The sequence below is a fragment of the Nerophis lumbriciformis genome, linkage group LG10, assembly GCF_033978685.3.
Source record: "Nerophis lumbriciformis linkage group LG10, RoL_Nlum_v2.1, whole genome shotgun sequence".
Classification (NCBI taxonomy): Eukaryota; Metazoa; Chordata; class Actinopteri; order Syngnathiformes; family Syngnathidae; genus Nerophis; species Nerophis lumbriciformis.
Window position 1 is genome coordinate 41,776,266 of NC_084557.2, and position 18,074 is coordinate 41,794,339.

The window sequence follows — 18,074 nt, forward strand, 5'->3', positions numbered from 1 at the left end:
GCATCCCGGGACTTGTGCGGCCGGCGGCGGGACTCATGAGACTGGAACTCGGGGAGGTAGTTTGGACAAAATTGGGACTTTTTACCATTTTGGCCGCCTTTTCCCCTCTTTTTCCCCGCCTTCCTGTGCACCATTGCTGGGTGTGTTTTGGACATTTGGACAAAAATAGTTTCAAGCATGTTTTACTCAATATAGGTCATCACATCTCAGCAACAAGCTGTAATATCTTACTGAGATCATTGAGGACTAAAACCCTTAAAACAAGTACAACACTCTAACATAAAATCTTATGTATGGCCGCGCAAGTCCCGGGATGCCCAAAATGTCAATAACACACCCAGCCGAGTCTCACGAGCCCCCCGGATAAAAGTTGGAAAAATCGGCAAAAGTCCCAAAAATTTTCTAAATACCTGCCCAGGTTCGAGTCCCACAAGTCCCGCCGCCGGCCGGGATGTCCAAAACGCACCCAGCAAAGGCCCACAGGAAGGCTGGGAGAAAAGTGAGAAAATTCGGTAAAATGTTCAAAAATCACACCCGGGTTTGAGTGCCACAATCTTAAGACTCGTGGCACTCCATGTAAACTGGGTAGGTATTTTGAACATTTTTGGGACTTTTGCCGACTTTTCCAACTTTTATCCACCCTCCCCGTGGGACTCGGCTGGGTGTGTTATGGACATTTTGGGCATTCCGGGACTTGTGGGACTCGAACCTGGGTAGATATTTTGAACATTTTTGGCGACTTTTGCCGACTTTTCTCTCTTTTCTCCCCCACTTCCCGTGGGACTTTGCTGGGTGCGTTTTGGACATTTTTTGCATCCCGGGACTTATGCGGCCGGCGGCGGGACTCATGAGACTGGAACTCGTGGAGGTAGTTTGGACAAAATTGGGACTTTTTACCATTTTGGCCGCATTTCCCCTTTTCTTCCCCGCCTTCCTGTGCACCATTGCTGGGTGTGTTTTGGACATTTGGACAAAAATAGTTTCAAGCATGTTTTACTCAATATAGGTCATCAAATCTCAGCTACAAGCTGGAATATCTTACTGAGATCATTTAGGACCAAAACCCTTAAAACAAGTAACACACTCTAACATAAAATCTGCTTAGTGAGAAGAATGATCTTAACAGAAAGAAAATAAGCTAATATCACCCTTATTTGAGATATTCAATCTAACTTAGATTTCAGTTCCTTCTTTGTGGGGACATTGTTGATTGTCATGTCATGTTCGGAATGTACTTTGTGGACACCATCTTTGCTCAACATGCTGTAAGTCTTTGCTGTCGTCCAGCATTCTGTTTTTGTTTACTTTGTAGCCAGTTCAGTTTTAGTTTTGTTCCCTAAGCTTCAATGCCTTTTCTTAGGGGCACTCACCTTTTGTTTATTTTTGGTTTTAGCATTCGATACCATTTCACCTGCATGCTGCCTCCCACTGTCATCTGCATATTGGGATCACGACAAAGCATGTTGCGACATCTGCAAAGCAATTATCTACCTGCTGCCACCTACTGTTAGGAAGAGTATAACATTGTTACGCTGCCGAGCTCTAGACAGCACCAACACTTAATAACGGCAACATTATTTGCAGACTATAATTACTTGATATTTTTACCCCAAATGTGTGTTTTGTATAAGTTTAGATTGGGGTATGTTGTTTCTTAGTAGGGGAGGTAGTTAACGTCTCTTGTATTCATGTTAGCATATAAACTAGCGAGCTGGCACAAGTGTGTCCGTGAGTTAATCAAAGTGTGGCTATCAATCACGGTTTTTCGATCATTTTGACTTAAAATGGTAATACTAACCGTCGAGAGTTTTACCGCGGTTATCATTATTACCGATTGTGGTTACAACCCTACTGTAGAATTTAGTCAGGACAATTCTATGTATCTCACAAGTGCACAACTCACATGTTGGTAAGCATTTGTATTTATTTCCCAAGTAAAAATACGATACAATGACACATACGTAGATATACACTATATTGCCAAAAGTATTTGGCCACCCATCCAAATGATGAGAATCAGGTGTCCTAATTACTTGGCCCGGCCACAGGTGTATAAAATCAAGCACTTAGGCATGGAAACTGTTTCTACAAACATTTGTGAAAGAATGGAACTGTCATAGGATGCCACCTGTGCGACAAATCCAGTCGTGAAATTTCCTCGCTCCTAAATATTCCAAAGTCAACTGTCGGCTTTATTATAAGAAAATGTAAGTTTGGGAACAACAGCAACTCAGCCAACAAGTGGTAGGCCACGTAAACTGACAGAGAGGGGTCAGCGGATGCTGAAGCGCATAGTGAAAAGACTTTCTGCACAGTCAGTTGCTACAGAGCTCCGAACTTCATGTCACCTTCCAATTAGCCCACGTACAGTCCGCAGAGAGCTTCATGAAATGGGTTTCCATGGCCGAGCAGCTGAATCTAAGCCAAACATAACCAAGTCCAATGCAAAGCGTGGGATGCAGTGGTGTAAAGCACGTCGCCACTGGACTCTAGAGCAATTGAGAAGCGTTCTCTGGACTGATGAATCACGCTTTTTCATCTGGCAATCTATTGGACGAGTCTAAGTTTGGAAATTGCCAGGAGAACGCTACATTTAGGACTGCATTGTGCCGAGTGTGAAATTTGGTGGAGGAGGAATTATGGTGTGGGGTTGTTTTTCAGGAGTTGGGCTTGGCCCCTTAGTTCCAGTGAAAGGAACTTTGAATGCTCCAGGATACCAAAACATTTTGGACAACTCCTTGCTCCCAACCTTGTGGGAACAGTTTGGAGCGGGCCCCTTCCTCTTCCAACATGACTGTGCACCAGTGCACAAAGCAGGGTCCATAAAGACATGGATGACAGAGTCTCTGGTGTGGATGAACTTGACTGGCCTGCACAGAGTCCTGACCTGAATCCGATAGAACACCTTTGGGATGAATTAGAACGGGGACTGAGAGCTCGTAAAACCAGCAATGACACGACGTGACGACGACGGGGGCGCGGGGGGTGTGGCGGACCGAATATGATTCATTAGTATCGCGGTACTATACTAATACCAGTGTACCGTACAACCCTACTGCCTATATGGCAAAATATGTCCGTCTAGCTGCAAAACTTTGTTTACTGTCTAACATTATGTATGATGTATTTAGAATTTTTTTTTCTAAATTCTTGCGACTGCTCCATTTCCCCATTTAGGAGAATTCTGCCTTATGTGTTGTTCGTGCAATCTTTCCTGATATTTCACTTGCACGGTTTCCATTCCACGTCATGCATGCACAAGCTTCAACGATGAACACGTGCACCACCAGAGGCACGCGGTGCTTTCGAGGATCCCTGTCAGCCCCTGCTAATCCTTCCCCCTTTAAAAGAAAGACAACACGTTGGAAAGATACACAAAGGCACGTTTTCCATATCCTCCGGCTAAGTGCCCGTCACTTCCCAGGACGGCTTCACGGAATAACGTTGCTAAGGAAACATTCCATTGTGTGCTATCCTGTTTAAGCGTGCGCATGATCCGACCATACAAGCGTTGTTCCTTATGGCTGAGTGAGCTAAGGAGCTTTGCCAAATCAATATTAGCATTCCTTTGTCCATGTATGATGATGTCACTCCCTCCCACTTTTACACTCAGAACACGTCTTGGACTGCTTACTAAGACTTTTCTGAGTCAGCATGTCCACTTCTACACTGTATTGCCAAAAGTATTTGGCCACCTGCCTTGACTCACATATGACCTTGAAGTGCCATCCCATTCCTAACCCATAGGGTTCAATATGATGTCGGTCCACCTTTTGCAGCTATTACAGCTTCAACTCTTCTGGGAAGGCTGTCCACAAGGTTGTGTGTTTTTAGGGATTTTCGACCATTCTTCCAAAAGCGCATTGGTGAGGTCACACACTGATGTTGGTCGAGAAGGCCTGGCTCTCAGTCTCCGTTCTAATTCATCCCAAAGGTGTTCTGTCAGGACTCTGTGCAGGCCAGTCAAGTACATCCACACCAGACTTTATGGACCTTGCTTTGTGCACTGGTGCACCGTCATGTTGGAAGAGGACCGGGCTCGCTCCAAACTGTTCCCACAAGGTTGGGAGCATGGAATTGTCCAAAATGTTTTGGTGTCCTGGAGCATTCAAAGTTCCTTTCACTGGAACTTAGGGGCCAAGCCCAACTCCTGGAAAAAAAACCAAAAAAAACCCAGCATAATTCCTCCTCCACCAAATTTCCCACTCGGCACAATGCAGTCCGAAATGCACCGTTCTCCTGGCAACCTCCAGACCCAGACTCGTCCATCAGATTGCCAGATGGAAAAGCGTGATTCATCAGTCCAGAGAAGGCGTCTCCACTGCTCTAGAGTCCAGTGGCGACGTGCTTTACACCACTGCATCCCACGCTTTGCATTGGACTTGGTGATGTATGGCTTAGATGCAGCTGCTCGGCCATGGAAACCCAATCCAATCCAATCCACTTTATTTATATAGCACATTTAAACAACAAGAACGTTTCCAAAGTGCTGCACAGCCATGTTAAAAACAATATTATGCTCCACCGATGACCTGATTAAAAACAAAAAATTAATAAATATAAAACCAATATAAAAACAATATAAAGATAAATATGATTAAAAACGATTTTAAAGGGTAAAACCAATTAAAACAGTAATGTCATGATCCGTGGTCCGGACCATGTTTTTGTGTTTTCTGTTAGTTTTGGACTCCTTTTGTTATTACTTGTGCACCTGTGAGTTTGTTTCGTCACCATGGCTACTTGATTTTCACCTGCCTTTGCACCTGTTGCTCATCAGAGACGCTATTTAAGCCCACCTTTGTTCATCACTCGTTCGGCTTTCTTTGTTTTTGCATCACGCGACTGCCACGTAAGTTTGTTCTTGTCTCCTAGACCCTGCTAAGTTTCATAGTCTGTGCTAAGTGTTAGCCTTAGCTTCCGGTGCGTTCGGCACCTCATCCTGTCGGTTTGTTTTCTTTTTTTTACCAGTTTTGTGTTATTTTTCTATTAAATCATGTCGTCACCTGTAAGTCCTGTCCGGATTCGTCCTTTGCTTCCTGGGAGAACAAAACCCCGCATCACCATGCGCCCCACACGTGACAAGTAAATAGAAATCAAAATGTATATAAAAAAACAAAACACAGAGGACAGAAGACCACACAACTCACGTAGTGTTAAAAGCCAAAGAATAAAAGTGGGAATAAAACCCATTCCATGAAGCTCTCTGCGTACTGTACGTGGGCTAATCGGAAGGTCACATGAAGTTTGGAGCTCTGTATCAACTGCAGAAAGTCGGCGACCTCTTTGCACTATGCGCTTCAGCATCCGCTGACCCCTCTCTGTCAGTTTACGTGGCCTACCACTTGGTGGCTGAGTTGCTGTTGTTCCCAAACTCTTCCATTTTTTTATAATAAAGCCAATAGTTGACTTTGGAATATTTAGGAGCGAGGAAATTTCACGACTGGATTTGTTGCACAGGTGGCATCCTATGACAGTTCCACGCTGGAAATCACTGAGAGCGGCCCATTCTTTCACAAATGTTTGTAGAAACAGTCGCCATGCCTAAGTGCTTGATTTTATACTGGTGCACAGTCATGTTGGAAGAGGAAGGGACCCGCTCCAAACTGTTCCCACAAGGTTGGGAGCAAGGAATTGTCCAAAATGTTTTGGTATACTCGAGCATTCAACGTTTCTTTCACTGGAACTAAGGAGCGAAGCCCAACTCCTGAAAAACAACCCCACACCATAATTCCTCCTCCACCAAATTTAACACTCCTACCACTTTCTGGCTGAGTTGCTGTTGTTCCGAAACTCTTTCATTTTCTTATAATAAATCCGACTGTTGACTTTGGAATATTTAGGAACGAGGAAATTCCACGACTGGATTTATCGCACAGGTGGCATCCTATGACAGTTCCACGCTGGAAATCACTGAAAGCGGCCAATTCTTTCACAAATGTTTGTAGAAACAGTCTCCATGCCTAAGTGCTTGATTTTATACACCTGTGGCCGGGCCAAGTGAATAAGACACCTGATTCTGATCATTTGGATGGGTGACCAGATACTTTTGGCAATATAGTGTATGCTCCCTCATTGGTGAAAGTGACTCTCCCAGGTGACTGCGAGTGCGAGCTAATCAAAGCACAGCGGTGGCCTTATAGTCCTGTGACGCCTCAAATCTGTTTGGATTTTGTCAATTCCTGCCTTGGAAGTACATTGGTGCCTCGGTTTTTGTGCACCCCACTTTTCGGATGACCGGGTCAAACTCTAATCATCGTTAGACTTTTTACTGTGCGGTGCAATACCGCAATTAACATTAAGTGTAAACATATATTTGTCAAAACCTGCACTAAAGTTGTGCCGATACCGATATTTTGGTACCGGTACTACAATGTATTTTGATACTTTTCGATACATTTCTAAATAAAGGGGACCACAAAAAATTGCATTATTGGCTTTATTTTAACAAAAAATGTTAGGGTACATTAAACATATGTTTATTATTGCAATTCAGCCTCATTAAAGGCCTACTGAAACCCACTACTACCGACCACGCAGTCTGATAGTTTATATATCAATGATGAAATCTTAACATTGCAACACATGCCAATACGGCCGGGCTAGCTTACTAAAGTGCAATTTTAAATTTTGCGCGAAATATCCTGCTGAAAACGTCTCGGTATGATGACATCAGCGCGTGACGTCACGGATTGTAGAGGACATTTTGGGACAGCATGGTGGCCAGCTATTAAGTCGTCTGTTTTCATCGCAAAATTCCACAGTATTCTGGACATCTGTGTTGGTGAATCTTTTGCAATTTGTTCAATGAACAATGGAGACAGCAAAGAAGAAAGCTGTAGGTGGGAAGCGGTGTATTGCGGCCGGCTGCAGCAACACAAACACAGCCGGTGTTTCATTGTTTACATTCCCGGAAGATGAGTCAAACTTTACCATTGGCCTGTGGAGAACTGGGACAACAGAGACTCTTACAAGGAGGACTTTGATTTGGATACGCAGACGCGGTACTGTGAGTACGCATGCAGCTGCGGCTTCCAAACATTTGATCGCTTGCCTGTACGTGCGTGCCGCTATGTGCATGTCACGTACGTAACTTTGGGGACTTTGGGGAAATATATGTGCTGTATGAACTTTGGAGAGGTGAACGGTACCTTGGGCTGTGGGATTGAGTGTGTTGTGCAGGTGTTTGAGTTGTATTGGCGGGTTATATGGACGGGAGGGGGGAGGTGTTTGTTATGCGGGATTAATTTGTGGCATATCAAATATAAGCCTGGTTGTGTTGTGGCTAATAGAGTATATATATGTCTTGTGTTTATTTCCTGTTTTAGTCATTCCCAGCTGAATATCAGGTCCCACCCGCCTCTCACAGCATCTTCCCTATCTGAATCGCTCCCACTGCCCTCTAGTCCTTCACTCTCACTTTCCTCATCCACAAATCTTTCATCCTCGCTCAAATTAATGGGGAAATCGTCGCTTTCTCGGTCCGAATCGCTCTCGCTGCTGGTGGCCATAATTGTAAACAATGTGCAGATGTGAGGAGCTCCACAACCTGTGACGTCACGCTACTCGTCTGCTACTTCCGGTACAGGCAAGGCTTTTTTATCAGCGACCAAAAGTTGCGAACTTTATCGTCGATGTTCTCTACTAAATCCCCAAGTATGACACATAGAATGGACCTGCTATCCCCGTTTAAATAAGAAAATCGCATTTCAGTAGGCCTTTAAATAAAATAGTGAACATACTAGACAACTTGTCTTTTAGTAGTAAGTAAACAAACAAAGGCTCCTAAATAGTCTGCTGACATGCAGTAACATATTGTGTCATTTATCATTCTGTTATTTTGTCAACATTATTAAGGACAAACTGTAGAAAATGATTATTAATCTACTTGTTCATTTACTGTTCATATCTGCTTATTTTCTGTTTCAACATGTTCTATCTACACTTCTGTTAAAATGTAATAATCACTTATTCTTCTCTTGTTTGGATGCTTTACATACGTTTTTGATGATACCACACATTTGGTTATCGATTCGATACCAAGTAGTTACAGGATCATACATTGGTCATAATTTAAGTCCTTAATGTGTCCAGGGACGTATTACCGGAACTGAATTTTTAAAAAAGGAAAAAAGATTTTGTGACGATAAAAAATATCGATGTAATCATAGTATCGACTAGATACGCTCTTGTACTTGGTATCATTACAGTGGATGTCAGGCTTAGATCCACCCATGCCGGTGATCTATTGTATCCTCCTACAGTGTGTAGTGAAGCATGTTTAGCTATTCCTCGTCCTGCAGTGATAATGATACTTGTAAGAAACTTACTTTGTCACCATGGAGACAAGGATTAGTGATTTAGAAGTAGCTAAAACACTGTGGATGGATGTTGGCCGCTAGCTATCTAGCCATGTCTTAAAGCACCTCTTCCTGAGGGCGTTTCAGTGTTATAACTTCACCTTTATCTTTACTTTTTAAGCCAAAATATGTCCGTTCTCCCTTTTCTGTCTGCATTCTGTGTCTGCTTGTAAGTACTCCGTGTGTGTGCACAACAGTCGGGGTGCATTCTACGGCGGGGGTGCGTTATCCGGCACAACACCTGCCGCAATAGACCGCTTCCCACCTACAGCTTTCTTCTTTGCTGTCTCCGTTGTTCATTGAACAAATTGCAAAAGATTCACCAACACAGATGTCCAGAATACTGTGGAATTTTGCGATGAAAACAGACGACTTAATAGCTGGCCACCATGCTGTCCCAAAATGTCCTCTACAATCTGTGACGTCACGCTCAGGCGTCATCAGACCGAGACGTTTTCAGCAGGATATTTCGCGCGAAATTTAAAATTGCACTTTAGTAGGCTAACCCGGCCGTATTGGCATGTGTTGCAATGTTAAGATTTCATCATTGATATATAAACTATCAGACTGCGTGGTTGGTAGTCGTGGGTTTCAGTAGGCCTTTAATTTCCACTTACAGATGTAGCGACCAACTGTAGTTACTGACAGTGGGTTTCTGAAGTGTTCCTGAGCCCATGTGGTGATATCCTTTACACACTGATGTTGCTTGTTGATGCAGTACAGCCTGAGGGATCGAAGGTCACGGGCTTAGCTGCTTACGTGCAGTGATTTCTCCAGATTCTCTGAACCCTTTGATGATATTACGGACTGTAGATGGTGAAATCCCTAAATTCCTTGCAATAGCTGGTTGAGAAAGGTTTTTCTTAAACTGTTCAACAATTTGCTCATGCATTTGTTGACAAAGTGGTGACCCTCGCCCCATCCTTGTTTGTGAATGACTGAGCATTTCATGGAATCTACTTTTATACCCAATCATGGCACCCACCTGTTCCCAATTAGCCTGTTCACCTGTGGGATGTTCCAAATAAGTGTTTGATGAGCATTCCTCAACTTTATCAGTATTTATTGCCATTTTTCCCAACTTCTTTGTCACGTGTTGCTGGCATTAAATTCTAAAGTTAATGATTATTTGCAAAAAAAAAAAAGTTTATCAGTTTGAACATCAAATATGTTGTCTTTGTAGCATATTCAACTGAATATGGGTTGAAAAGGATTTGCAAATCATTGCATTCGATTTATTTTTACATCTAACACAATTTCCCAACTCATATGGAAACGGGGTTTGTACTTATGTTATTTGATTACTGTCATTTCTGACAGTAGTAATGCATATTAATTGTGAAACTGTGATATTACTCAGACTATAATCTGTAATGGTTGCATTCCTACTCCTGTTCCTAGTGTCATTGCTCAGACAAATACACCACATGGTGGCGCCGTTCAGATTGACCTGAAACATGTCAGCTCAACTGTAGCTTAAGGGGGTTTAGTCGAAACACTGCAGAATTTGGTACACACCTTGAGGGAACTGCTAAGGTCATGTCTGTAAAATAAGATTGGTTGAAAAACATGGCCACCAGCAAGCGAATATCTGTATTCCATTTATGCTGGCGTGGCTCTTTAAGAGCCGTGCTGAACAATGAGCTGACAGCATAGGGCGTTCAGATTATTTTATTTTTTTAGATTTTAATTTATTTTAAAGCGACTATTTAGCTGTTTGCTAGCCTCGGATTTAACTCTCATACAGTGGGGATTTGTGGTTGCCGGTTTGAGCCCGGCATGTGCAGGGAGTTTGAGTTTATTTGCAACATGCAAGCATACAACATGATACATCACAATTTCCAGTTTCTCTTTTCAACATGTTCGAAAAGGAGTAGGAAGAAGCAGAGCTTATTTAATCCTACCCCTTTTCTTTTACATAACAGTTGCTAAAACTTTTGTTCACTTCCTGCTCTCAATTTATTCACAATATACTCCATAAGTAATCACAAAAAAAAAAAAATAATAATAATACTCGGTGAAGTAAGTTACATTTCATGTAGTGAGATGAGTACGATTATTTTGAAAATGAATGGATGGATGTTTATCATGGTTCTTCTTCTTTGTACTTTGCAAACACTTTAAGTTTGAAGAGTTTCTTGAAGTGGATCATACTAGTACATTCTTTGATTGCTTTGCTTAATCCATTCTATCATTTAATTCCACATACTGATATACTGAAGGGGGTTAGACTCATGTGTCCTCTAAAGCAGTGTTTTTCAACCTTTTTTGAGCCAAGGCACATTTTTTTTCAATGAAAAAAACATTAAAAAAGTGAAACTCAGCAGTCGATATTGACAGTAAAAAGTTGTTCTCGCAAGTGTTGGATAAGAATTCAAACCATAACCAAGCATGCATGACTATAGCTCTTGTCTCAAAGTACTGTCACATCACACCGTGACCTATTTGGAGTTTTTTGGTGTCTTCCTGTGTTTTAGTTCTTGTCTTGCGCTCCTAATTTGGTGGATTTTCCTGTTTTGTTGGTATTTTCCTGTAGCAGTTTCATGTCTTCCTTTAGCACTATTCCCCGCACCTGTGTTTTGTTTTAGCAATCAAGGCTATTTAAGTTATTGCTGTCCTTCTTTGCGGGGACATTGTTGATTGTCATGTCATGTTCGGATGTACTTTGTGGACGCTGTCTGCTCCACACTCTGTAAGTCTTTGCTGTCGTCCAGCATTCAGTTTTTGTTTACTTTACAACCAATACAGTTTTAGTTTCGTTTTGCATAGCTTTTCCTAAGCTTCAATGCTTTTTCTTAGCGGCACTCGCCTTATGTTTGTTTTTGGTTTAAGCATTAGATACTTTTTTTACCTGCACGTTGTCGTCTGCGTATTGTGGTCACGACAAACCGTGTTCCCGACATCTACAAAGCAATTATCTACCTGCTGCCACCTACTGATATGGGAGTGTATTACACGGTTACTCTGCCGAGCTCTAGACAGCACAGACACTGTGCAACGGCACATTTGCAGATTATTATTACTGGTTTGCAAAAAATATTTTAAATTACATAATCTCCCACGGCACACCAGACTGTTTCTCACGGCACAAGAGTTGAACAACACTGCTCTAAAGAATTTGGACCAGAACTAGAGATGTTCGATAATGGCTTTTTTTTGCAGATATCCGATATTGTCCAACTCTTAATTACGGATTCCGATATCATCCATCCATCCATTGGATGGATGGATGGATGGATTCCGATATCAACCGATACTGATATATACAGTCGTGGAATTAACACATTATTACGCCTAATTTTGTTGTGATGCCCCGCTGGATGTATTAAACAATGTAACAAGGTTTTCCAAAATAAATAAACTCAAGTTATGGAAAAAAAATGCCAACATGGCACTGCCATATTTATTATTGAAGTCAAAAAGTGCATTTTTTTTTTTAACATGCCTCAAAACAGCAGCTTGGAATTTGGGACATGCTCTCCCTGAGAGAGCATGAGGAGGTTGGTGTGAGGGGGAGGTAGAGGGTAGCGGGGGGTGTATATTGTAGCGTACCGGATGAGTTAGTGCTGCAAGGGGTTCAGGGTATTTGTTCTGTTGTGTTTATGTTGTGTTACGGTGCGGATGTTCTCCCGAAATGTGTTTGTCATTCTAGTTTGGTGTGGATTCACAGTGTGGCGCACATTTGTAACAGTGTTAAAGTTGTTTATACGGCCACCCTCAGTGTGACCTGTATGGCTGTTGACCAAGTATGCTTTGCATTCACTTGTGTGTGTGAAAAGCCGTAGATATTATGTGATTGGGCCGACACGCAAAGGCAGTGCTTTTAAGGTTTATTGGCCCTCTGTACTTCTCCCTACGTTCGTGTACACAGCGCGTTTTAAAAAGTCATACATTTTACTTTTTGAAACCGATACCGATAATTTCTGATATTACATTTTAAAGCATTTATCGGCCGATAATATCTACAGTCCGATATTATCAGACATCCCTAACCAGAACCCATAGGGGGTGCCTCAAATGCCATTTTACTCTTGTGTAAAAACTAGGAATGTCCGATTATGGATTTTTGGCCGATATTCCGATATTGTCCAACTCTTAATTACCGATACCGATATAAACCGATACCGATATATACAGTCGTGGAATTAACACACTATTATGCCTAATTTGGACAACCAGGTATGGTGACGATAAGGTCCTTTTTAAAAAATGTGATAAAATAAGATAAATAAATTAAAAACTTTTTCTTGAATAAAAAAGAAAGTAAAACAATATAAAAACAGTGACATAGAAACTAGTAATTAATGAAAATGAGTAAAATTAACTGTTAAAGGTTAGTACTATTAGTGGACCAGCAGCACGCACAATCATGTGTGCTTACGGACTGTATCCCTTGCAGACTGTATTGATATATATTGATATATAATGTAGGAACCAGAATATTAATAACAGAAAGAAACAACCCTTTTGTGTGAATGAGTGTGAATGAGTTTAAATGGGGGAGGGAGGTTTTTTGGGTTGGTGCACTAATTGTAAGTGTATCTTGTGTTTTTTATGTTGATTTAATTAAAAAAAACAAAAAAAAACGATACAGATAATCTCCGATATTACATTTTAAATCATTTGTCAGCATCTCTAGTAAAAACACATGCAATGTGCCTGAACAATGACTGTACTTCTAAAACCTTCCTAGATCGGCACTTTCACCACACCAGACGGCGAGTACTTTTTGGAGCCGCTCCTGAACGCCGAGGGAGAGGAGTACGACGACGAGCACCACAAACCCCACCTCGTCTACCGACACGAGAGGAGGCGCAACAACTCAAGCACGAGCGTCGTCAGCCAACCCGAGCCTTGTTCGGCCTCAGGTAACAGACCGCAGACTGTCTACTAACCACCGTGATACAACCACTGTCTGATTTTCATACCTACCTCCACATGACCCAGCTGTAAAATGCAAATTATACCCAAATTAATCACCATTTCAATCTTGATTGCGGGGTTTGCATGTGGAATTATCTCATTTAAGTGCTCCAGTCCTGTGTTTTGTTGCTTGGCAGTGGTAGATAGTTAAGTTTAAGATGTGTCACCGCCTAAATGTTTTCATGTTTATTGCTGAGGCCTCTGAGAGGTGAAGAGCCCTTAAAGAGAGGGGTGTCCTCGCAGAGTCCACAGAGACCGAGGTCCTTCAGTGTCATTCTGTGGAGGAGCTCAGTGGGCGGCCTTTGTTGCAAAGGGACGCTATAAATCTTCCGTGTGCGAGCTGCTTCGTTTGCTCGTCGTCTGAGCCCGGGGCCATTGTCGGGCGGCGGTGGCTGCCATTGTGTGTCCGAGCGACTCAAAGAGCTTAGACTGACCTGTCGAACCCGAGCAATGCCTCCTTCATATGCTTTGGCTTTTCAGCCACTTGGTCTGTGTGTGGTAATCATGCGGAGGGTCTCCGTCTCGCGCTGTCCCTCGCTTTATCTGGCCTCTACTTTAGGACACTTTTTAATGCATCCTCCCCCGTAGGGGAGTATGAAGAGTGGTTCCAAATGCATGAGAAGTCGGAATCATACATTGTTGTTCAGTTGGTTAGAGAACATTTTTCAATGAATTATATCTTCAAACTCACTCATGCAACCCCAGATCATAATGCTACCACCCCAATGTTTGACAGTCGACAAGACCCAAATATATTGCCAGCTTTAGACAATAATGGCTGTGTTTTGACAATGTTTCAGTCAATCTATAGCAGTCTTTCTCAAATAGTGGGGCGGGGCCCCCCGGGGGGGGGTGCCGTGACCTTGGGGAACATGCACCCAGAATATGATGAAGCATATGTGGCACTTGGCTTCACTGTAACAACGGTGAGAGACGAGGAAAGACCGCTGTGCTGTTTCTTTAAATGTTAACAAGCTTACAATATTATGCAGATGTGTATTTAGAACAATTGTATCGACAAATTATACTATTTACAATCACAGTGGAGAGTGGGTGGGGCGCAAAATAGTTTCTTCTTCCTTCGGGAAGAAGTAACAGGAAAATATTTGGGAAGCACTGCACTGCAAAAAGTCAGTGTTCAAAAACAAGAAAAAAATATATAAAAATGAGGGGTATTTTACTTGAACTAAGCAAAATTATCTGCCAATAGAACAAGAAAATTTGGCTTGTCAAGACTTTCCAAAACAAGTAAAATTAGCTAACCTCAATGAACCCCAAAATACCTTAAAATAAGTATATTCTCACTAATAACAAGTGCCCTTTTCTTGGTAGAAAACAAATATGAGACCTTTTTGCTCAATATGTAATTATCTTGACATAATGATATGCGCTCGGCATTACATTTCTTGAAACCAGCAAACTTATACTAAAAACTAATTTATTGTTCTTAATGGAAAGGCAACAAGGCAACCGCTTATTACTCTCGGGGTCTCCTAGCCGCTCAGGCAAATCATATGGTCTAAAAATGCGTTTTTCCATGGATAACATGACATCATCGCGCCAAGTGCGTGCTCTTTCAGTCAATTAGTGCGCCTATATACAGCCCGGCCCCCGGCCAAATTGTTTATAATTGTAATTTTTAAGAATTTATCTGAATGTGCATGAACTATTTCTGTTGAAAATTGTTAGACATGTCACATGTTAAATGTTTAAATATTAACTAGTTTACTGTACTGTGCCAACTGTACTACTATATGAGTACGTATGTTCTATTGTTTCATTGAATATAAAACAGCAAAGTCCATTTGGCTGTCATGTTTTAATTATAAGACATAATTGCGTCAAAGTCATGATTTTTTTTGTTCATGCTTGAAATAAGAAATGATTACTTTGAAAAAGTAGTTTTATACTTGTGAGTGTTGATGACACAGCTTTGCAACAGTTGATATTCTAGTTTCAAGCATGTTTTACTCAATATAGGTCATCAAATCTCAGCAACAAGCTGTAATATCTTACTGAGATCATTTAGGACCAAAACACTTAAAACAAATAAAACACTCTAAAATAAAATCTGCTTAGTGAGAAGAATTATCTTATCAGACAGAAAATAAGCAAATATCACCCTTATTTGATATATTTAATCTTACTTAGATTTCAGTTTTTTGCAGTGTGGTCTATACTATAACTTTAAAGGTATATCCAAGTATACTTTATACAGTGTTTTCCCTTGAAATGATAGACTATATTATACGGCTACAGCTATCGATTATTTTAGTAATCGAGTAATTTATCAATCGGTGTATTTGATTAATCGAGTAATCGGATAAAACCCACTTCATAGATAGATAGATAGATAGTACTTTATTGATTCCTTCAGGAGAGTTCCCTCAAGAAAGCAGTGTACAGAATTGAGATCAAATTTAAAAAGTAAATAATTGCATCAATGTGGATTTTTGAATAAATAGTTTTATGCTTGCCGTAACCATTCCTCTTTTTCTTGTAAATGCAGGTCATCAAAACTAAAATTGCACTTTTAGCACATGTTCATTAATTAAACTTTAAAAAAAAAAAAAAAATGATACTCTCTGCTGCTCTTCACCGCCACACAGATGAAGGCACACACACACACACACACACACACACACACACACACACACGCACACGCACACACACACACACCATCATTCTCATGTGTGCTCCATTGCACCGGCCGTACAGAAAAAGTCCGGATTTTAAAAAACGTGTTGCCCTGGGATGAGGTGGCGACTTGTCCAGGTTGTACCCCGCCTTCCACCCGATTGTAGCTGAGATAGGCTCCAGCGCCCCCCGCGACCCCGAAGGGAATAAGCGGTAGAAAATGGATGGATGGATCATTTAACGATTAATCGAAGCAACGGAATATTAACAGGAGTTCTTTTCTAATCGAATTCCAGTCGTAATCGACTGGTACTGGTAATTTGTTATCCTAAAAAGGGTCATATTATGATTTTTTTTCTACATTCAAAACACTTCCTTGTGGTCTACATAACATGTAATGGTGGTTCCTTGGTCAAAATTTTGCATCGATTGTGTTTTACAGAACATTTTTAAGCCGTTTTCTGACAGTCGCTTCAGGATACGCTATTTTGTGAGCGGTCTTATTTACGGGCTTCCACGTGGCCTGCATCTTGTCCCTGTCATCTTTGTAGTCCTTCCATATCGAGTCTACTGACATATATAGATTAGAACTATACGCTACTTTGTAATAGAAATAGCAGTAGCAGAGGATGCATGTGCATGTACGAGCCAGTCTGCCCCACAACAAGAGGATAGAAAAAAGTAAGGAGCTTATTGATTACAACGTCGGACTATAAATGCTGACTTGTGCAAAGCTTTTTGGGTAAACCTCTACCATATATGGAGGTACCCGTTGACGTCACCGATTGGGGAAAAACGGCATATTCTAAACGGCTTGTTTGGAGGAAGTATGAAGAAAGGAAAGATTGTGTTATAAATATCTCCACCATGCCTCCTAGTTTGATTTCAGATTTACGGGATTTACGCAGTTCCCAAATACACAAAACAGGAACCAACAGGTAAGAAAAATTGCTTTTGCATAATAGGTCCCCTTTAAACCAAAAACAGAAATCCAGCTTGGTGCCACAATTTTTTAATAATAGGAAATAAAACAACTGATACATTTAAGACGCAAATAAGACCTAATTTAACACTTAATTTAGGCCACAAATATGAAGACTATGCTTATTAAAAAATCTGCAATGTGGGGAAGGACAATCCATCCATCCATCTATCTTCTTCCGCTTAGCCGAGGTCGGGTCGCAGGGGCAGCAGCCTAAGGGAAGCCCAGACTTCCCTCTCCCCAGCCACTTCGTCCAGCTCCTCCCAGGGGACCCCGAGGCGTTCCCAGGCCAGCCGAGAGACATGGTCTTCCCAACGCGTCCTGGGTCTTCCCCGTGGCCTCCTACCGGTCGGACGCGCCCGAAACACCTCCCTAGGGAGGCGTTCAGATGCCCGAACCACCTCATCTGGCTCCTCTCCATGTGGGGGAGCAGCGGCTTTACTTTGAGCTCCTCCCGGATGACAGAGCTTCTCACTCTATCTCTAAGGGAGAGCCCCGCCACCCGGCGGAGGAAACTCATTTCGGCCGCTTGTACCCTTGATCTTGTCCTTTCGGTCATAACCCAAAGCTCATGACCATAGGTGAGGATGGGAACGTAGATCGACCGGTAAATTGAGAGCTTTGCCTTCCGGCTCAGCTCCTTCTTCACCACAACGGATCGATACAGCGTCCGCATTACAGAAGACGCCGCACCGATCCGCTTGTCGACCTCACGATCCACTCTTCCCTCACTCGTGAGCAAGACTCCGAGGTACTTGAACTCCTCCACTTGGGGCAGGGTCTCTTCCCCAACCCGGAGATAGCACTCCACCCTTTTCTGGGCGAGAACCATGGACTTGGACTTGGAGGTGCTGATTCTCATCCCAGTCGCTTCACACTCAGGTGCGAACCGATCCAGTGAGAGCTGAAGATCCTGGCCAGATGAAGCCATTAGGACCACATCATCTGCAAAAAGCAGAGACCTAATCCTGCAGCCACCAAACCAGATCCCCTCAACGCCTTGACTGCGCCTAGAAATTCTGTCCATAAAAGTTATGAACAGAATGGGTGACAAAGGGCAGCCTTGGCGGAGTCCAACCCTCACTGGAAACGTGTCCAACTTACTGCCGGCAATGCGGACCAAGCTCTGACACTGATCATACAGGGAGCGGACCGCCACAATCAGACAGTCC

At 42.3% G+C, this 18,074-nt stretch overlaps 1 protein-coding gene across 1 annotated transcript in view; it reads left to right on the forward strand.

Moving 5' to 3' along the window:
* The window catches only part of LOC133612300 (A disintegrin and metalloproteinase with thrombospondin motifs 20), a 516,880-nt gene that overhangs the window by 30,063 nt on the left and 468,743 nt on the right, over nt 1-18,074 (forward strand). The window contains exon 3 of the mRNA XM_061969586.2: nt 13,054-13,228. Within this exon, the coding sequence (XP_061825570.2) occupies nt 13,054-13,228 (175 nt within the window). The remainder of the gene's footprint in view (nt 1-13,053; nt 13,229-18,074) is intronic.